At 36.4% G+C, this 20821-nt stretch overlaps 1 protein-coding gene across 3 annotated transcripts in view; it reads right to left on the minus strand.

Annotated features, from left to right (window-relative positions):
* TTLL7 (tubulin tyrosine ligase like 7) overlaps positions 1 to 20821 on the minus strand; it is a 135653-nt gene that overhangs the window by 21689 nt on the left and 93143 nt on the right. For all 3 annotated transcript variants that reach the window (XR_010117321.1, XM_063624201.1, XM_063624200.1), the window contains exons 16-19: positions 20019 to 20224; positions 18894 to 19028; positions 16639 to 16719; positions 1694 to 1854 (exon numbers count right to left, since the gene is read on the minus strand). Coding sequence is in view for 2 of the 3 variants with exons in the window: in XM_063624201.1 (XP_063480271.1) it covers positions 1694 to 1854; positions 16639 to 16719; positions 18894 to 19028; positions 20019 to 20224 (583 nt within the window). In the remaining variant the exon portion in view is untranslated. The remainder of the gene's footprint in view (positions 1 to 1693; positions 1855 to 16638; positions 16720 to 18893; positions 19029 to 20018; positions 20225 to 20821) is intronic.

Raw genomic sequence — 20821 nt, forward strand, 5'->3', positions numbered from 1 at the left:
GGGTGGCAGAAAGCCATCCAATCAGATATTAAATGACATCAACAGTTCAGAGGAAGAAAACGACAAATTTTTAAGAAATCTGAAAAACAATGAGTTTTTTCTGGAGCAGAATTCAAGTAGGAGAGTAATGAGAAGGAAGACTGGGGAAATAAGAAGAAAACAGCATATTAGATAGCCTTGTACCTGTAGATAAGAAGTTTAAACTTAAATTATAAATGAGGAAAATCACTACAGATTTTAGGAAATGATTCTGACAGTAAGAAGGATATGAGAAACAAAAAACTGGAAACAAAAATGCCTAGAAATCTATTCATTTCACTTAGCTCTCTTACCAAAAAAATGCTCCTTTTGTCTAAAATACTGTCATACTTTATCTGTATCTCTTTTAAAATGATGTATTAGTCCATTCTCACACTGCTAAAAAAGACATACCCAAGAGTGGGTAATTTACAAAGGAAAGAAGTTTAATTGACTCATAGTTCAGCATGGCTGGGGAAGCCTCAAGAAACTTACAATCATGGCAGAAGGGGAAGCAAACATGTCCTTCTTCACATGGTGGCAGCAAGGAGAAGTGCCAAGTAAAAGGGGGAAAAGCCCCTTATAAAACTATCAGATCCCATGAGAATTCACTCACTATCAAGAGAACAGCAGCATGGGGGTAACCATCCCCATGATTCAATTACCTCCCACCAGGTCCCTCCCATGACACGTGGGGATTACGGGAACTACAATTCAAGATGAGATTTGGGTGGGGACACAGACAAACCATATCAAATGATTTGCTTTGTATATATCATACTTAATCTGCTAGACACATCAGAGTTTATAGGTTAAGAGCATGAACTCTGGGGTCAAGGCTAAATGAGTTCAAATCCCAGTTCCACTAGGTCCTTAGCACCTAACTGTGCCTCAGTTTCCTTTCTATAAAATAGAGATAATATAAAACCTGACTCAAATTGATGTTATGAGAATTAAATCACTTAACACATGTAAAGTGATTAGAACAATGCATCTCACACAATAAGTAGTATGGTTAGTTATTATCTGTGTCAGATTCAACACTGTACCTCCAAAAATATTAGCACAAAAGTAAGTACTTAATGATTGTTGAAAGAATGAATGGAAACAAGCTAGTTTAGCCATGTGGGAATGTGACAGAAAAATAATAGGATTTAGCAAATGATTGAATAAAGACAGTGAGGAAGATGCAGATGCCCCTGTGATATCCAACTTGTATGACTGAGAGAATAATAATAGGATTAAGGGAAGCCAAAAAAGGAAGCCATTTCTTAATAAAAGGACGTGGAATGTTTGGTTTTAGATATCTTGAGGCTAAAGTGACACTGAGTCACAGCAGCTTTAGCAGCACTAGGATTCTGGGGAGGAGGAGAAGTGTAGCCATAATTTTAGAAGGCAACTGCAGAAGAACTTCAAGGATATTGGTTTGTATTTTCTTTAATTAGGACTACCTTCTCTCCACTGAATTCAAATGAATTAGGTTGTGTTGTGTTCATATTCATCATCTTATCTAGATCAGCTTAATTGACATAAATTATAGTTGAGTGCTAAACATTACATGCAGTAAAAGAAATCCATATTTTAAAAGATCATTCAAGCATTTTATTAGGATACCTCTATAACTAAATAGTAAAATATTAAAAATGACGATAATAAACGATGACTTAGAACTTACCCTGAATCACAGAAACAGTTCCACAGCCCTTGGCCATGACTCCACAGTAAGCGATTAAAAACCCGGTTGAAAATCCGATATAAATTTACTTCTTCGACATCAGGCACCTTCCAGATGCGTGGAAGAACTGTACGAATGCTTGTTTTCACTATGTCCAAAACCTAGTGGAAAAACCAAAGTACTTACAGTCTAGGAATGTATATCTGTGTCTAAAATTCAAAGATGTAGCTTGAGCCCAGGAGTTCCAGACCAGCCTGGGCAATATAGTGAGAACCTGTCTCTACAAAACTTTTTTTAAAATTAGCCTGGCATTATGGCCTACATCTGTAGTCCCAGCTACCTGGGGGGAGGGGGGGCTAAGATGGGAAGACTGCTTGAGCTCAAGTAGTCAAGGATGCAGTAAGCCATGATCAAAAGTAAAAGAAATAAAAATAAAATTCAAAGAGGAACACACACACATGAACAATAGCATAGAACAAAAAGTCTAGAAATAGGCCCATGTATTTATGAAACTTCAGTATATGACAGAGGCAATTAACTTATATCAGTGGAATAAGAAGAGACTGTTCAATAAATAGAGATTTCAAAATTATAATCTTTATGGATTAGATGAAGAAAAGATAAAGCTGAATCCCTCATTAAATTAAAAAGAATCAACTCTAGAGGGGTTAAGGTCTTACATGTTAATAAAAATAAACTATTCTGTATCTTAGTGGAAAGTACAGGTGAGTATTTTTTGGACCATGGGCTAGAAAAATACTACTTAAGTCACAAAAAGGTATGGACCATAAAGGATTAATAGATTTTGATTATATAAAAATTAAGAACTTCTGGTCATTAAATATACCTTAAAGAAAATAAAAGACAAACTTACAAACTGCAAAAATATATTCAAAACATATATATCCAACAAAAGATTAGTATCAGGAATACAAAAGAATTTTTACCAAAATTTTTAATAGAAAAAATGGATAAAACATTACAAACAGGCATTTCAGAAAAGAGGAAATAAATATGCCCAATAAACACAAAGAACAAAAATTAAGGCTATAATAAGATATCCATGTAGCTGACAAAAATTAAAAGTCTGACAATATTAAGTGCTAGAGAGGATATGGAATCTACCGGGTCTCTTAGACATTGTTAGTGTGAGTACAGATTGGTGCACAAAGGGGAAAACAGTTTGGAGTTTAGTATTATCTCCTAAAGTTGAAAATTAATATCCCTATGGCCCAGCAGTTTTATTCCTGAAATTATTTCTCATAGTTAAAAACAGGAGGCAGCATGTACAAGAACGTTCATAGCAGCTGTTAACAATTGTAAACACCTAGAAACAATCAAACTCTTCAACAACAGGAGATTCAGTAAATAAACAGTGGATACTCACCCCCTCTGGACTATTATGCAGTATTAATACAGTAGTCAAAACGAATCAAATATAACACACAAGATAGAACATCTTCCTAATAAATGGTAAGGTAAAAAAAATGTACTAGAGACTATATATAGCATGATACCACCCCCATTTTTTTGAGGCAACGTCTCGCTCTGTCACCCAGGCTGGAGTGCAGGGGCACGATCTCAGCTTACTGTAGCCTCAACCTCTTAGGATCAAGCTATCCTCCCATCTCAGCCTCCTGAGGAGGCGGGACAAGAGGCTCACACCACCATGCCCGGCTAATTTTTGTATTTTTTTGTAGAGACAGGGTTTCACCACATTGCCCAGGCTGGTCTTGAACTCCTGGGCTCTAGTGATCTGCCCACTATGGTCGCCCAAAATGCTGGGATTACGGGCATGCGCCATCACCCCTGGCCATGATACGCTTCTAATAAAAGTAAAAACAATTTTTAAAAACACATGGGGAATACACATAAACATTATATATATATATATATATATATATATATATATATGAGAAAGAAGAAAGAAAGAGAAAAAAGAGAGATAAAGAAAAAGAAAGAGAAAGAAGGAAGGAAGGAAGGGAGAGAGAGAGAAAAAGAAAGAAAAAGAAAAGAAAGAAAGAAAGAAAGAAAGAAAGAAAGAAAGAAAGAAAGAAAAGAAAGAAGGAAAGAAAAAGAGAGAGGGGGGAGGGGAGAGGAGAGGAGAGGAGAGGAGAGGAGAGGAGAGGAGAGGAGAGGAGAGGAGAGGAGAGGAGGGATAAGATGAGATTGGTGAACACCGAGTTCAAGAATATAACTACGGGGCCGGGCGCGGTGGCTCACGCCTGTAATCCCAGCACTTTGGGAGGCCGAGGCGGGTGGATCACGAGATCAGGAGATCGAGACCATGGTGAAACCCCGTCTCTACTAAAAATACAAAAAAATTAGCCGGGCGCGGTGGCGGGCGCCTGTAGTCCCAGCTACTCCAGAGGCTGAGGCAGGAGAATGGCGTGAACCCGGCAGGTGGAGCTTGCCACTGCACTCCAGCCTGGGCGACAGAGCGAGACTCCGTCTCCAAAAAAAAAAAAAAACAAAACAAAACAAAAGAATATAACTACCTGGGAAATGGGGAGCCAGGGGGATGGAAGGGAATCACTTGGTTATATACGTTATTTCCAAGAACCTAGCTTTTGATTTGCGTGTTGGGTTCACAGGTGGTATAATAAACTTAAAAACACTAAATAACACTAAATAAAAGCAGGCCATGCACAAATCAATCATGAAAGAGTATCATGAAATAAGGACTATGATTAATCTGGACCACTGAAATCCTAGAGGTCCTAAAAAATTTGTAAACCCCAAAAAACTGTTTTGTCTAATTCGCATGTACTTGATACTTATGCAATGTAGGTATTTCCAACAAAATTCTTTTCTAAAAAAAAAACAAAAAAAAGAAAGGAAAATAAAGAAACACCAAATACTAATATTCTGATCTCCATTCATCAAAGTGGATTTTTCACTTTTTGTTTTATCTAGCTATAATTATGGCAACTGCCTATACAAATGAAAGTGAAAGATGAAAAGGGAAAAAGACTTTCAAACATAAACACTAAATAAAGACATTTCTCTCAACAGACATAAACATGAAGAATTGGAAGCAGATGAAAGAATGATTTGTTTCTCTTTAAAACAGCAATATTTAAAGAAATGATGTTAGTTATCTCTGATCAAGGCAAATTTAGAATAAACATTTGTTTAAAAATAAATTTAGTAAAAAGCTTTCAAGGTGATATTTATAGAAGACTAGGAACTACAGCTTCTCACAGGGAACTGTGTGATCAGCAGCATTCCTTCCCTTCCTGTTCCAGCTTCTTGCACTGTGACGGGGGCAGTAATACAAATCCTACTGTAGGTCAGGGTGTGTCCTAGGGGAAGGGGCAGGGGATGAGGGGGGAAAACGCAATCTGTAATAAAGTAGTGTGAGAAAAACCTCATGAAAAGGCTCATTACAGGTAACAAATGCTTCTTTATAAAGAGTAATATCTTAAAACTTCACAATAATACTGAAATATGAGTATCAAGGTATTAATTCATGCCTTTAAGTTTTTACAATTTTAAGCTATTAGTTTAACTCTTTATATTTTTTAGTGTAGAAAGCAGTGCTCATGACTAATGTGATATACGAATAAACATTAACTGTAAATGATAAATTTAAATCATTTTTCTTCTCACTTTTCCTTTCTACTTTCTGTCAATATATTAGTAAGTAATAATAGGCCAAAAGTCATAATGCAGAAAGAAAATAATAAAAAAGTAGCCAAGATAACCCATATATTAGTCTCAAGGATAAATATGAGTTATATAAAATAACTGAAATTGAAAAGTGTTATTGATACTGGCAATTTTAACATTACCTTAAGTTCATCAGTTTTCACATTATATTATAAAATGATTATTCAATTTTAAAATGATAAAGGATTTGAGATCACGGAGTACTCATTCATTTCTTTTTAAATACACTTCAAGGGCAACTAACATGTATCATCCACCTGCTCTATGCCAAACACTGTGCTAGGTACATTACTTAGAGGAGATTCTTTTGACCACTACTCTGCATATACTTTCTTAATTTAGAGGGAATTTTAATAGCATGACAATACCATATTCTAGCCCATACATGACTAAAAGCAGCAACTTGAGAATGGAGCCAGGGAGTTAGGGATGGGGAAGGCTTCTGCTCCATTCCTAATGTTTTCTTCAATATGGAGATGGAAAAATCTGCAGGCACCCTGGCACATCATCAGGCACCCCTACCTAAGAAGCAATTTCCCAGATTGGTGAGACTGGCATGGTTTGGGCAAACTAGGCACATTCTCCTTCCTGTCCAGAGCAAACCACTGGGAACATGCATTCCTCTTTGCTTCTCTTTGCTTTCAGTTTTCAAGGAGCCTCCACAAGAAGGCAAGCTTTGGTCCTGGGAGACCCACCCCTATAATTTGGAGGACATGGAACAACAGACTGAGGGAACAGGAACCCAAATCCCTCAACTCTCCTCTGAGTCTTCACATAAGCTCTTTCCTCTGCCTGAAACAGTCTTCTTTCTCTTCATCTGATAAACTTCTATGTTTCACTTCAAATGCCACTTCTAAGGGAAACTTTATCTGCCACTGAACTATTGTTTGATATCTTAATGCCCAGTTCTTCCTTTATTAGCAATCATCGTATTTTATTTTAATTTCCTGTTTAATTAATGGTGACTGTTATGCATATAAAGGGAGTAAATTCTGCCCATCTTGGTAATAAAGTTACCAGGTCCCCAAGGCTTAAGACAAGGTCTATCATTTAGTAGGTTCCTGTCTTAGTGAGTCATTCCTTGCAAGAAAGTAACACCTATGTAGACAAGATAAAAAATCATTGAGAGAACTTACCATGTGCCAAGCACTGTTCTAAGCACTTTTACATATATTAACTTATTTAGTCCTCAAAACAAAAACATGAGATAGATACTATTGGTCCACAGTCCCTTTCCAAAAACCTCAAGCTTAGATTCCATAATCATACATATTATTATTTCTGCAGGAAAAAAACATAAATATTCAAACCAAGAGATAGACAAAATCAATACATAAGTTCTTGTCAGGGCATTGTCACCAAATGAATTCAGGTAGGTTAGGTTTTGCTGCCTAGGGGTTACAAAAATTTTTTTGGTCGTGAAAACATTTTGGATCCCCATTTTATGGATGAGAAAACTCAGGCACAAAGTAGATAAGTAACTTGCCCAAGATTACCCAGCTCATTGTATCCAGACCTACGCTCTTAACTGCATCCAGCACTGCCTCACAATTTAGATTTTTCAGATGCCAGCAGCAAAAGCCTAGAGAGAACCCCATTATCTCTTCTTAGATTCAGATTCATCTCTAGTCAAATGGTATTTGGGAGGAGGGTGGGATCACTGTGTAAAAACAAGGTTGCCTAGGCACCCCCTCCTTTATGGCCATGGAGTATGGAATAGTTTGTTTAGAAGGCTACACAGATGGGGAGACAATGACTGCACTTTTAGCCAAACACTCACTTGCTAATTTTAAGAAAGCACAGACCAGGCAGGCAAGAAATCAGACTGGAATGAGATAAATTAGTGCCAGTTCTACTTGTGATGCTTTTTTGGATTTCTGGTGCTTTGGGGATTGAAGAAATTGGGTGTAAGATGAATAATTTGTGAAACACAAAAATAAATGATCAGCAAGGTGCCCTTGTGTTATCTGTGGGCGTAACTGAGGCTAACTTATAGAATATAGGTATCCATTTCCTTACATTATGACTTTTAAAAGCATCCCAATCCAACATTAAGCTCTCCAAGGGAAAAAATAAATGGGAGATTCAGTCAATGACAACATTAATAAAATGAAAAGATTTGTCTTTTCCACATGAAATATAGCACATTTGAAGGCATAAAGCACACAGACAAATTCATATTTTGCAAGAGCATACAGATGTTGAATGACAAACTGCTCCATATGGCTGAACAGTTGGTCCTAAATTAAAATAATGGCACGAGGTGAAGGCGGTTTAGAAATAACATTAAAATCACTACATGCTGTACTAATGATGCATGCAGCAGCGATGGCTATAGGGTAAAGGCATCTGTGCTGATGCAAAACGAACAGCTCTGAACAGCATCTATGTCAGCCTGAATAAAACAGAGACAGAAAATAGTATCATCAAAATGCATGCAGAAGCAGCCGCAGTAGGTATTAAAAATAAACTGCTATTTAGAGAAGTAATACTTGATAAACAAGGATCTCTTAGCACCCTAAAATAAATGCAAATATAGTACAACCTTAATATCATTAGTTATTTCTCTTCATCCTCCACTCTTAGTTTATGTCTAGGTATCACATAAGATAATAAGCTTTTCAGCAAATCTGTCATTCTTTGCAGCCCACCAACATGACTGTATTTTCATACTTCATATATATTCCTCACAAACCATATAAAGCAACTGCATTCTTGGGAGAAAGCTAAATTATGCAAGTATGGAGTTACCACAACATGACGTTAAATAAGATTAACTATTTCCATTTTCACCTGGTGAGGGTTCTTTTCAGGATTTAATTCTCATACCCCTGATCTTTACATTTTACATCCATTAAAGAAAATTTGAAGGCAAATAATTTTTTTTTAATTTCCAAGAACAGAAAAAAGGAAAGCATGTGGAAGACTCTGTGTGTATGTCATTCTAATCTTGGAGCTTTACAACAGGCTAATAACAACAAATGCCTCAATCCTGGAACAGGAATAGTGGGACATATATTTCCATAATGGTCTCTAAATGGAATTAAGATACTTAAATAAGAGTCTTGTGCCTGCATACCTTGACTGGTGCCTGGGGCATGGTAGTCCCTCAATAAATATCTGTTGAATGCATGATTAAGTGAGCAAATAAATGAACGAGTAAACAACTCTCGAAATCCCTAACAGTGTCTAGCATATTATTTGTATAAAATTGGCAACCAATAAATGTTTGTTAAATTAAAATGTATCATGCACAGCCTTTGTGGCAGCCATGGAGATGTGCCACTTAAATTAACATGTTTCAAAGAATGCAGTTAGCTGATGGCTTCCCCATTGGGGATCCACTGCAATATTCAAACCATGCTTACACTCTCCCGAGATAGTTCCCAGCCAAGGATGAAGCATGGCTGGGATAAGAGTGAAGAGCTATTTCTGCTCACTGTGATCCCTTCAACAGCCAGTCTTTGTTCTGGGCTCCCCATCAGCCTGACCATGACTTTCTCAGAGATCCACTAAAGTCTGAGGTTCTTCCTACCCAGTCCTCCTCCCTTGCATTCACTGGAGTCAGACCTGCATTGTAGCCCTAAGGCTCTTCCTGCCTACTTGCGCTCTCTCCCCCCATTATCTTCCTTGGGTGTTTTCCACTAAAAAAAAAAAAAAAAAACTTTCACTGTTAATTCCACCTTAGTGTCTGCCTTCCAGAAGATTAAGCTGGTAAAGCTTTTCAATGATTATTGACTGACATCACAGCCAAAAGAAGGATGGATCTGATTAACATGCATCTAATGTAAATTAGTTAAGTCCTTAGCTTTCTAAACAAATACATTTTTATAATATCTACTTCTGCATTCCACAGCTGACCTACATTTCCAGGTTTCTTTTAGTTTCTTGGATGCAGTTTCTAGCTTTATAAGACAATAGCACAAGTTTCTAACTGATAGCCAAATAAATGATCAATATGTTATAGGCCAACAGACAATTTTTATACATCATTTTTACATATTCTATACAAAAGAATACCCCATATGAAGAATTCTTAGTAAAATAAAATACATCAGAGAAACAGTCTGACACGGGGAACCTTAGTAGAAAAGAAAAAATTTCAGCCTGCAACCCTTCTAAGGCTAGAGTACATTCCCTTATGATGTCTCGCTTAAGCACAAGGACCCTTCAATACTTAATGTTGTAAACCTCAGAGAAGTTCTGAGAAGTCACCTGTCCAAGGTAAAGGGCATAGGCAATACTGAACTCAAGTCCATACTGCTTCATGAGATGTCCACTACAATGTCATGTAATGAAAAGAGGTCTAGTAACTCTTTCTATTACATGCTTTTTCCTCTCTAATTTCACCATATAAAGCATTTTTTCAATGTGCTTTGACTCATTATTATATTAGCTCTTATATTGTCAGGCAAAAAAAAATATTTCAGTCAGTCACTGTCTGGTCACTTTACCTCTGATTTTATTGGAAATAAAGTTCAGGTAGGGAAGAGGTGGAGAAAAAAATTATATATTAAATATATGTATATAAATAAATCAGCTAAACACATTTAAATTTGTTCCAATGATTATTTCCAAAATTACCTCTATATTTTTCTCTTATTCCTGTCTGCGGTAAATTTTGAGTATTTCACATAATTAATTCTTTTTTTTTTTTTAATATATATTTTTTTTTATTATACTTTAGGGTTTTAGGGTACATGTGCACAATGTGCAGGTTTGTTACATATGTATCCATGTGCCATGTTGATTTCCTGCACCCATTAATTCGTCATTTAGCATTAGGTGTATCTCCTAATGCTGTCCCTCCCCCCTCCCCCCACCCCACAACAGTCCCCGGAGCGTGATGTTCCCCTTCCTGTGTCCATGAGTTCTCATTGTTCAATTCCCACCTATGAGTGAGAACATGCGGTGTTTGGTTTTTTTGTCCTTGCGATAGTTTACTGAGAATGATGTTTTCCAGTTTCATCCATGTCCCTACAAAGGACACGAACTCATCATTTTTTATGGCTGCATAGTATTCCATGGTGTATATGTGCCACATTTTCTTAATCCAGTCTATCGTTGTTGGACATTTGGGTTGGTTCCAACTCTTTGCTATTGTGAATAGTGCCGCAATAAACATACGTGTGCATGTGTCTTTATAGCAGCATGATTTATAGTCCTTTGGGTATATACCCAGTAATGGGATGGCTGGGTCAAATGGTATTTCTAGTTCTAGATCCCTGAGGAATCGCCACACTGACTTCCACAATGGTTGAACTAGTTTACAGTCCCACCAACAGTGTAAAAGTGTTCCTATTTCTCCACATCCTCTCCAGCACCTGTTGTTTCCTGATTTTTTAATGATGGCCATTCTAACTGGTGTGAGATGGTATCTCACTGTGGTTTTGATTTGCATTTCTCTGATGGCCAGTGATGAGGAGCATTTCTTCATGTGTTTTTTGGCTGCATAAATGTCTTCTTTTGAGAAGTGTCTGTTCATGTCCTCTGCCCACTTTTTGATGGGGTTGTTTGTTTTTTTCTTGTAAATTTGTTTGAGTTCATTGTAGATTCTGGATATTAGCCCTTTGTCAGATGAGTAGGTTGCAAAAATTTTCTCCCATTGTGTAGGTTGCCTGTTCACTCTGATGATAGTTTCTTTTGCTGTGCAGAAGCTCTTTAGTTTAATGAGATCCCATTTGTCGATTTTGGCTTTTGTTGCCATTGCTTTTGGTGTTTTAGACATGAAGTCCTTGCCCACGCCTATCACATAATTAACTCTAATGCTACTTATTAAGTAGACAAAATTTTTTTTAAAAAATCCCAATAAGAATCTGTTTACATTAGAGTTCAATACCTCTGTTGCTGGCTGGTTTGCACTGCTGGCTGGCTTGATGATTTGTATTCATGATGTGTATATTTGTTAGGCTTCTTTTTGTGAATATAGATAAAAGAACCTATAAATTTCGGCAGGGTTAACTTTATAAAAATGGAAAGTTATACAAAACTTTATAGTAAATTTTTAATATAAAGCTCCTTATATTAGTTACTCATGGGTAAGGGGTCTTAAATTACCTGAATAAGGGGAAGAATGTCATCACAGAATGAATGCTGCTGAAAGCTGTCCTCTGCTTATTTTCCCAGACGTGCCTCACATTTCACTATATATCTGAGAAATTTGAGGCTGTTTTGGGAAGGCCTCTTAAAGAACAAAACTGTTGAAGGAAGAAAAGGAGCCCCATAATCATGAGAATAGCAAGAAAAATTGCTATAAACAAGTTGCACTTGTTTAAATCCTGGGCTTCCACTTCTTTCACAGCCTAGGAGTAGCACTCCTCAGCGACTTTCAGGGGTCCATAAAATTGGGCATCTTTGCAAGATAAACTTGCTGTAGTTAAGATCAGCCCTTTCTGTTCTTTTAAGAGCCAAAATTCAATATATGAATTTTTCTGTGAAAAATAGAATTGTCTATAGAATTGTCTATTAAATTGTCTATGTAGAAGAATGACAGTAAACGTTTGGGTAATGCAAACTGTGGGACTTTAACAAGCTTTTACTGAAGACAGAATACATCGTTACTTTCTGCAAGCACAAAGGAAACACAATACCTTTGATTTATACCAAAGGAAGACGCAGTGAAGAAGCAGCAAAGGAGCTCAAAAAAAAGAGTAGCAGGGTATAAAAATTGTAATAAAGCTCCTCCCCTCACATTAGTCCTTCCACTCCCTCCACATAACAGTATATGATTAATACTTAAAGGTGGTTGTACATCAGAGAACTGGAAGAAAAGATTACATAAAAATAGTTCACTCCAAATATTCTTAGAGTAAATCAGTATCAAAGAAGTAGATATACTGGTATATGTACTCAGTAATAAATTTATAAACAAGCATTTATTTTTCCTCTAAATGTGGAAAGTCAATTGAGCATAATAACCCTAAAACATATGAAATTGTTTCTTCCAATTCACAAATATTATTATTCACACATATCATTTAATCATCCCGGCCGGGCGCGGTGGCTCACGCTTGTAATCCCAGCACTTTGGGAAGCCGAGGCGGTCGGATCACGAGGTCAGGAGATCGAGACCATGGTGAAACCCTGTCTCTACTAAAAAATACAAAAAATTAGCCGGGCGTGGTGGCGGGCGCCTGTAGTCCCAGCTACTCGGAGAGGCTGCGGCAGGAGAATGGCGTGAACCCGGGAGGCGGGGCTTGCAGTGAGCCGAGATTGCGCCATTGCACTCCAGCCTGGGCGACAGAGCGAGACTCCGTCTCAAAAAAAAAAAAAAAAAAAAAAATTCATCCCATCAATGTTTATCAGGCCTTCTCACATCACAAGTAAAGAACAGAATAGCACTGTCTTATTATTGCTGTCAAATAAACATCACTAACTAGTAAGGAAAGAAGGCTACAGAAAGAAGCAGCTAGCTTGCTATTGAGTCTAGAATTAAAAGAGTCTAGAATGGAATCAACAAAAATTGATAGAAAGCCTCCTGCAGGTAACTACAAAATGAGACCCCTCCTCTGGCTTTTTAGAGGGATGGAAAAAATTATCCATAAATTTCTCAAGGGAGATCATAAGATAACTGAATACAAAGTGCCATGAAGATTCAAGTAGGGAAAGATATCTGCTTGTAGGGGACTCCAGATGCTTTGTGAAGGAGATGGAGGTGGACCTTCAAAATATATGGTGTGTGAGATTGTAAAGAAGGTATTCTAGTTAGCAAGGACAGCCGAAGCAAGGTCCTGGGGTCAGGGAGAGACACTCTCTGCCTCTTTCCCTTATTCCTACCTCAATACAAACAAACGCATAGCACCGTTACTTCACAAGCTCTTTCCATGGAGATGCCTTATCACTGTGATGAATGCTCATGTACAAAAATCTTTTATACATTCAGGCAATTATTCTGTAGGATGGAATGCTGGAAGTGGTTTTGCTGACTCGTAAGATTATGAACATGTCATTTTAATAGATACTACAAATTACTTTTCTAAAAACTTGGACCAGTGTACTATCTTTCTCTCTAATGGTATAGCAAAGGCCCTTTTACCAATACTATTTCCATCACTGGATATTATGTGTCTTATTAATTTTTGCTCATATGATGTTTTTTACTTGCTTTTTCTTCTTCATTAGTAAGGTCAAGGATCTATTTATATGTCAAATGGCTATCTGAAATCCATAAGTTGTCTTTTCTTGGTCTTTCTATATGCTTTGCCATTTTATTTGTCAATATTTACAGGCAATTTTATTTTGTTGATTGATTTGCAGAAGGTATTGGTTCACTAGTGTTACTTTTCATTTTATGTGCTATACTTATCTGTCTTCCTCAAACTCCTCCTCTATCCCCCACCCAATTGCCCTCACAACTTCTGCCTTTTAAGATATCTTTTACCTTTCATAAGATTTTATGTAATCAAATCTGTTGATCTTTTCCTAAGATTATAAACTTATCCTTTGTATTTTCTTTTAAATCTTTAACATTTTCTTTTTTACATAGAAAGCTGCAATTATAAGAAGTTTGTTTTTATATGGTGAGAATTAAGGCTCCAACTTAATTTTCTTACAAATAGATAATTGCTTCAGTACCACTTAGTGGAAAAATCATCTTTTCTCTATTGGTTTGAAATGCCACATTTATCCTGTATTATTAATATCGTACTCTCTATTTTTTTAGATTAGCAACGTATCTACACTTCTCTCTCTTCTAGATTACAAAAATTATATGGACTTAAGGAAATTCAGGGTTCCAATTCTAATAAAAAGTCTGCAACTCCATTAATCGAAGCCAAAGTCAGCAACTTGAAAACATATTCAGGGCTTCCCATGTGTTTTGCAATCTGCCTCTGTCACCAGCTTTACTATACCCTCCTCAACAGTGTACTCTATGTGGCACATGGCAGGACACTAAGCAAATATTTGCTGAATGAGTTAATGTGCAACAGTGAGTTCAGCTTACTCAGATAAAAGTATATAACTTAAGAGTTATCATGTAATCAGCATCAAGTTTCAGCTTATTCATGATAATTCCTAGAAAGGGCAAGTGACAGTTTGTATTACTGAAGGAATTCGACAACTTCACTCCGCTACTAAAATAGACTATCTCCCAGAAAACAATGTTACAGTGCAGTTGATGGGCCCCTCACGGTGCTGGCCACTCCACTCTTCCACTCTCCAAGACAACCATTATGTACCTTATACTCTCTCCCCAAATCTCCAGAAGCCCTCCCCACTAGAAGAAAACTTTCCCATTTTCCCACCACATTCCCGTGCACCTGCCTTCCCCGCTGTTAGAATAAATGCTCATGATTAGGAAAACCCTCTCCCTCTCACAGCTTACTTACTCAAGAACTTTTTATCACCTCTCTTTCCTGGGCCATTCCTCTCTTCTAACATCATTCTCATCATCATACAAACTGAAAATACCTTCATCTTAAAAAAAAAAAAAAACAAAAAAAAAAAACCTTCTTGTTGGCCCACATTCCTCTCCATCTACCACCACCACATTTCCCTTTGCCCTCTATAGCAAAATTCCTTGAAAAAGTGCCTGTAGTAACTGTGGTGTTTTGCCCTCCACTTTTCTTCTTCTTGTACATATTCCAAGTTTTACTCCCCACCACCCCTCTAAATTTATGATTGGGGTCATCACTAACATCCACATTGCCAAAAATTACAGTCGGTTCTTAGTGCTCAGCTTACAACCTCTGTCAGCAACACATGACACGATTGATTACTCTGTCCTTAAAATGATTTCTGTACTTAGCTTCAAGGACACCCAGTTCTCATGGTTTTTTCACATTTTACTGGCTGCTCCGTCTCAGCCCCCTTTGATAGCTTCTCCCCATGTCTCTTATTTCTACATGTAGGAGTGGCCCAGGCCTCAGTCCTTGAAACTCGAGGTAGTTTCAGCTAGTTGACACCTTAAATATCTGAGAGACTCCTAAATTTTTGTTCACCATATACAATCTTAGCCCTAAACTCAAAACTCTTATACAACTACACACTCAACATTTTCACTTGGATGTCCAATCAATATATCAACATCAACATGGTCAAAATAAAAATAAAATGAAACAACAGAAACAGCAAAACCCTCCCCCTCCTTCTCCAGCATCCATCCACTCAGTTACCACCCTAGCTAAGCACCCGTTAGCTCTTGCTTCAGTTACCCTAAAAACCTTCTAGCTGGTCCCTATTTCTATTCTGCCAAATTCTCACTCCCCCAGTTCTATTCTCCACAAGTAGTTCTCATGATTCGCTTAAATTCTAACAGGCTATGTAACTTCTCTACTCAAAATTTCCCGTGGTTCCTCATCAACTGGAATAAAACCCAGTATCTTTCCATAGCCTATAAAGTTGTGACCTAGGTCCTCCCTATCTGTCCAACCTTGTCTCTTACCAAGACCCCATCACTCACCATTTTCCAGCTAAAACAGACTATCCTATAAATATATAAATAAAATGGTGCCTTGCTCTGCTTCATATACCCATCAAACTAATTTCTACCTCAGCATCTCTGCATTTGTTCTTCCCTCTGCGTGAAACATTGTCTCTGCAGATATCTGTATAGCATGATTCTCATTTCATTTAAGTCTCTGCTCAAATACTACCTTCCCTCTATTTTTTACCTCAATTTATTTTTCTTCATAGTACTTAGTACAGTCATCCCTCTGCACCTATGAGGATTGGCTTCAGGACCCCCACTCCCAGATAGCAAAATCCATGGATGCTCAAGTCCATGATATAAAATGGTGGAATATTTGCATATAACCTATGCACATCCTCCTGTATATTTTAAATCATCTCTAGATTACTTATAATTACTTATAATATCTAATACAATGTAAATGTTATGTAAATAGTTGTTACACTCTTGTATTGTTTAGGAATAATGACAAGAGAAAAAAAAGTCTGTACATGTTCAGCACAGACACAGCCATCCTTTTTTTTTCCAAACATGTTCAATCCCTGGTTGGTTGCACCCATGGATGTCAAACCCACAGACATAGAAGGCTGACTATACTACCTTACATTCTATTACACATTTATTTATTATCAGACATCTTAACTAGAATGTAAGTTCTATGAAAGCATAAATTTTTTAAAATCCACTTTTGTATCCTCAGAACCTAGAAGAGTGCCTGACACATAATAGATACTTAATAAGGGTTTGTTGAAGAAATGAGTAAACAAATGAGCAAATATACAGTCTGTCCATGAATTTGGCTTAATAATCCTAGCCTAATACATAATCCGAGAGGAAAAAACTGTTTTTGAGCATTACTCACTTTTCGTTGTTTTACGGAGTCCAATTTTATGAGCCAATATGAAGCCACTTTGGTTTTATGATACTTCCAGTTATCGATGATCTGTTTGGAAGGAGGAACATTAAGAAATTTACAGGTTGAAACCCATTTTTTAAGTTAATTTGTGTAATGAAAGCACTATAATATTACTTGCAACAAATAATGCCAACTTTCATAAAAAGACATGTGCAAAGATTTCTAATACAAATTAAAGAAGTCATCTACATCCAAAGCTTTCTATTCTACTTGTATTAAGAATACAATCTCTGTGGCCCACACCTGTAATCCCAGCACTTTGGGAGGCCGAGGCAGGCAGATCACTTGAGGCCAGGAGTTCAAGACCAGCCTGGTCAATATGGCAAAACCCCATCTCTACTAAAAATATAAAAATTAGCTGGGTGTGGTAGTGCAGGCCTGTAATCCCAGCTATTTGGGTGGCTGAGGCACAAGAATCACTGGAATCCAAGAGGTGGAGGTTGCAGTGAGCTGAGATTATACCACCACTGCACTCCAGCCTGGGCAACAGAGTGAGACACTGTCTCAAAAACAAAAACCAATATCCAATGAATGAAAGTCAAATTTCTTCAGGCACATAAGATTTGGCAAGAAATCCAAGACATAGATTTTTCATTTGTATTTTAGAGGCTGATTTATGACATCATTCATAGTAATAAAATATTGAATAATGCATTAGAAGGCAGCCTATATAAAATGAGAATTCTACTTTGTTTTGTTTTTTGTGCAAGTCTGCAAAACTTCTGAATATATAGTCTTGTAATATATACTGTAGTAAACAGATTAAAATATTTACCACATATAGTGAACACACAGTAAACAATTTGATGTCTGCTATAATTATTAATTATATTTTATTAATTATATAAGCCTATATATATTCTTTATAGAACAATCATGATAGTCAGAAATATTAGTTTTACTCTCCAATTGTTTAATTTTCTTCTACCTGATTCAAAAAGATGGGATATAACTAATATCTCTAAGAAATATATAAAATAAAGTGCTACAAAGTCATTAGCTATATGTAGAAAATTTTATCAAATAAGATGACATAGGTAAATAAAAGCACATCTAGCATAATACTTAACATCCAATGCTTTCTTTCATTTCCTTTGATGTAACTAAGTAGCACCTAGCTTGCAAACAAGTTACCATTTTCACTTTTTAAAAATATATAAAACAACAAAATATATAATAATTGGGGGCTTTGCTTATGACTGTGTCATCAGTACATAATATAAATTGTAATTATGGGTATTTTTCAGCAAGAAAGTCTCTTTTATTGTTGTTTGTTTGCTTTTTGTTTCTACACACTTACTTTAGACAAGTCTAAAGTATATGCTAAAAAACGAAAATGCCAAGTGCATGGCTGTAGTTTTTATCTTATAACTGGCCACTAGATGGTGCCTTCTCCTCTGGAAAAAAAAAACCATATATATATAATTTATAAAATTGTATTTGTAAAAAAATATATGGCCCAAAATACATTTTTGTGTATTTATAAATACACATGTGGCCCCCAAAAAACAAGGTTCTATTCCTGAAGGAACGAAAAGGATGTTTGAATGATGAAATGTAATCTTGGGTGAAGAAATGCTCTTTCACCAAAATTATCTGAAATAACTTGGACCCTCTTTCTAAATTAGGAGTAAGTCACTGATTTTAATGTGAATTTTAGGATCCTCTGACATTTTAGAATGTTCCACTGGGTGGTGCACATGTATGTGTAACCAGAAAAACACACAGCTCAGCATTAGTCATTTCAAAAATCTGACCCCAAAAATGTGACATTCAAGGTGTCACATTCAAATATTCTTGACATTTTATGCCACAGCCCCACATTTTTCATCATACCCCATTCCATATTAGTTCTTTCTAAATCTTTATCGCAGCAGGTTTAACATGATATTTGATTAATCAGTAAGAACAATAATTATTTAACACTAATTATTCTCACTTGATGAAGCAGACTTATCATTAAAATAGCACTATATACTAAAAGATATTTCACACTGTTGATTATAATCTTATCTCACTGTTCATGAATTGTAACAATTAAAATAAACCCCTGCATTTTCTAAAGCTAGTAGAGGTTGAAAAGAACATCAATTAAATTTACTATGTCATTGAGCATAATGCCTTCGGAAATAAATTTTAATATTTTAAGAAGAATAAAAAGGTACCAGCTCCTTGGCATTTTAGATACATCAGATACTCACATCTTCTATCAGAAGTTCTGATTCTGCATCTGACTTTCCTGGAAACCGGATCTTCATGTCCTTGAGAACAAATAAGGTCTGACTTGTTAGATCATCTTCTTGTTCTTTTGTTTTCAGTTGCCGCAAAGACTCACTCTTAAATTTGAAAGAATACAGATATTTGGAGGGGGTCTTATTTCATTGTGCCAGTATAATCTGAAAGATATTTCTAGGTAAAAATGATGCACTTTTAACTGAAAACAATAACAATGAAAAAGGAAGAAAATTTTCTTTTACACTTGTGAATTCTTTGGATTAAATGGATATGAATCCCAAGAGTGTCTTTCACACTTCCACAAGGTTATACTTATTTAGCTCAAAGTACTAAAATAAAAATATAAATACTTAAAAAGGACTTCCTGGTCAGTTTCATTTGCTACATATACCTTAGGCAATTTTTCTTGATTAGAAAAAAAAATTCATCGTTACCAAGTGAAATTCACTCACTTATATTTCCTGACTTCCCTTTGGAAACACGATCCATATTAAATAAGCAAATTAAATAAATCCTTAGTCTATGTGAAGGTAGTCAGAGCTATCTATTTGAGCATCTAAAAGTAAGCCTTCTTACAAACTAAATTCACTACTTTCTCAATACCAAATCTCTGGGATTCATGCTAACAAGGGAATACTATGTTAATTTAACATACAGAACACATTATAAATAACATTGTACTTAAGTGTTCTAAGGAGAATTTATCATTTTTTTAACCTATTAATCAACTGTCCCATTAAGTAAAATTTTCCAAATTTCCTCAAATTTAAAGATAGACTGCATAATACACTGCAAAACCATACATTTCCTCAGGTAATTTTCAGTAATATTATCCTACTATATCAGCAAATAGAAAATAAAATAATGCTATTCTCAGTGTTCATCTTTGAGTTCTGTGATAGAGTGAAGTCTGCACTTTTTAAGAGTCATACTAAATTGTAGGCTAAGCTAGGTGAATAATCAAATTTCAACAGGTCATGAGTTGAATTATGGAAAGGATCTGAGGTTCAGTCTGTCCTCCTCTCATCTGATCCCCTTTGCCTGAGTACAGAGCTCCCTGTAATCTTGAAAGAGCAAAACAGACGACCTACCACTTGAGAGTTGGTAGAGCAGGCATCATTACTGTGAGGCAGATGCCTCACGTAGGAGGAAGCACGGTTTAAGGAATGTGACCGAGATGCAGAAGTTGGCCGTGACAGAGATATCATTTGTTGAGCAGAAAATGGGCGGGTGTCCCCACTGGAAGGTGATTGAGCAGAGATGGACCGAGGACAGCTGACTGAACGTCTTATGGAGCCTATCAGTGATGGAGAAGAGGGATACTACAGTAGCAGTATTAACACAAGTTTTTCACTGTATGAAGTCTATATAAACTAAAGATTATAGCAGCTAGTAGTAAAGTGGCAATAAATGTCAAAGCATAGGCATCATCAAGAGAATATGAGTTTGGAATGCATTTTTCAACAACAGTGAACTTGTTGCAGAAGAACCCCTGTGATGTATAAAAAATGGCCCTTGTGGGAATAATACTATCAACAATCCTTCAATGTTACATCCTCAAAACATGAGATAAGAGAACCAGAAGAAAGGAAAATTAGCATTTATGGAGCACCTTCTATAAGCCAGGCATTGTGCTAAGTGCTACACTTTTATCTTAGTCCTCATGGAAACCCTCTGAAGTAGGGATCTCCATTGCCCAGAGGCTTAGAGAAAGAACTTTTTCAAGGTCATACAGCAAGAAAGTGGTCAAGATCAGATTTCAATCCTGACCCTATCTAATTCCCGTGTCTTCCCTTTTTCTATAATACCATGATGCTATCCACTATCCCTTGAGATTTGACTGGTCACTCACAAGAATCTGTGTATAGGTTAGAGATTGAACATTTTACAGCAA

The sequence above is a fragment of the Symphalangus syndactylus genome, chromosome 12, assembly GCF_028878055.3.
Source record: "Symphalangus syndactylus isolate Jambi chromosome 12, NHGRI_mSymSyn1-v2.1_pri, whole genome shotgun sequence".
Classification (NCBI taxonomy): Eukaryota; Metazoa; Chordata; class Mammalia; order Primates; family Hylobatidae; genus Symphalangus; species Symphalangus syndactylus.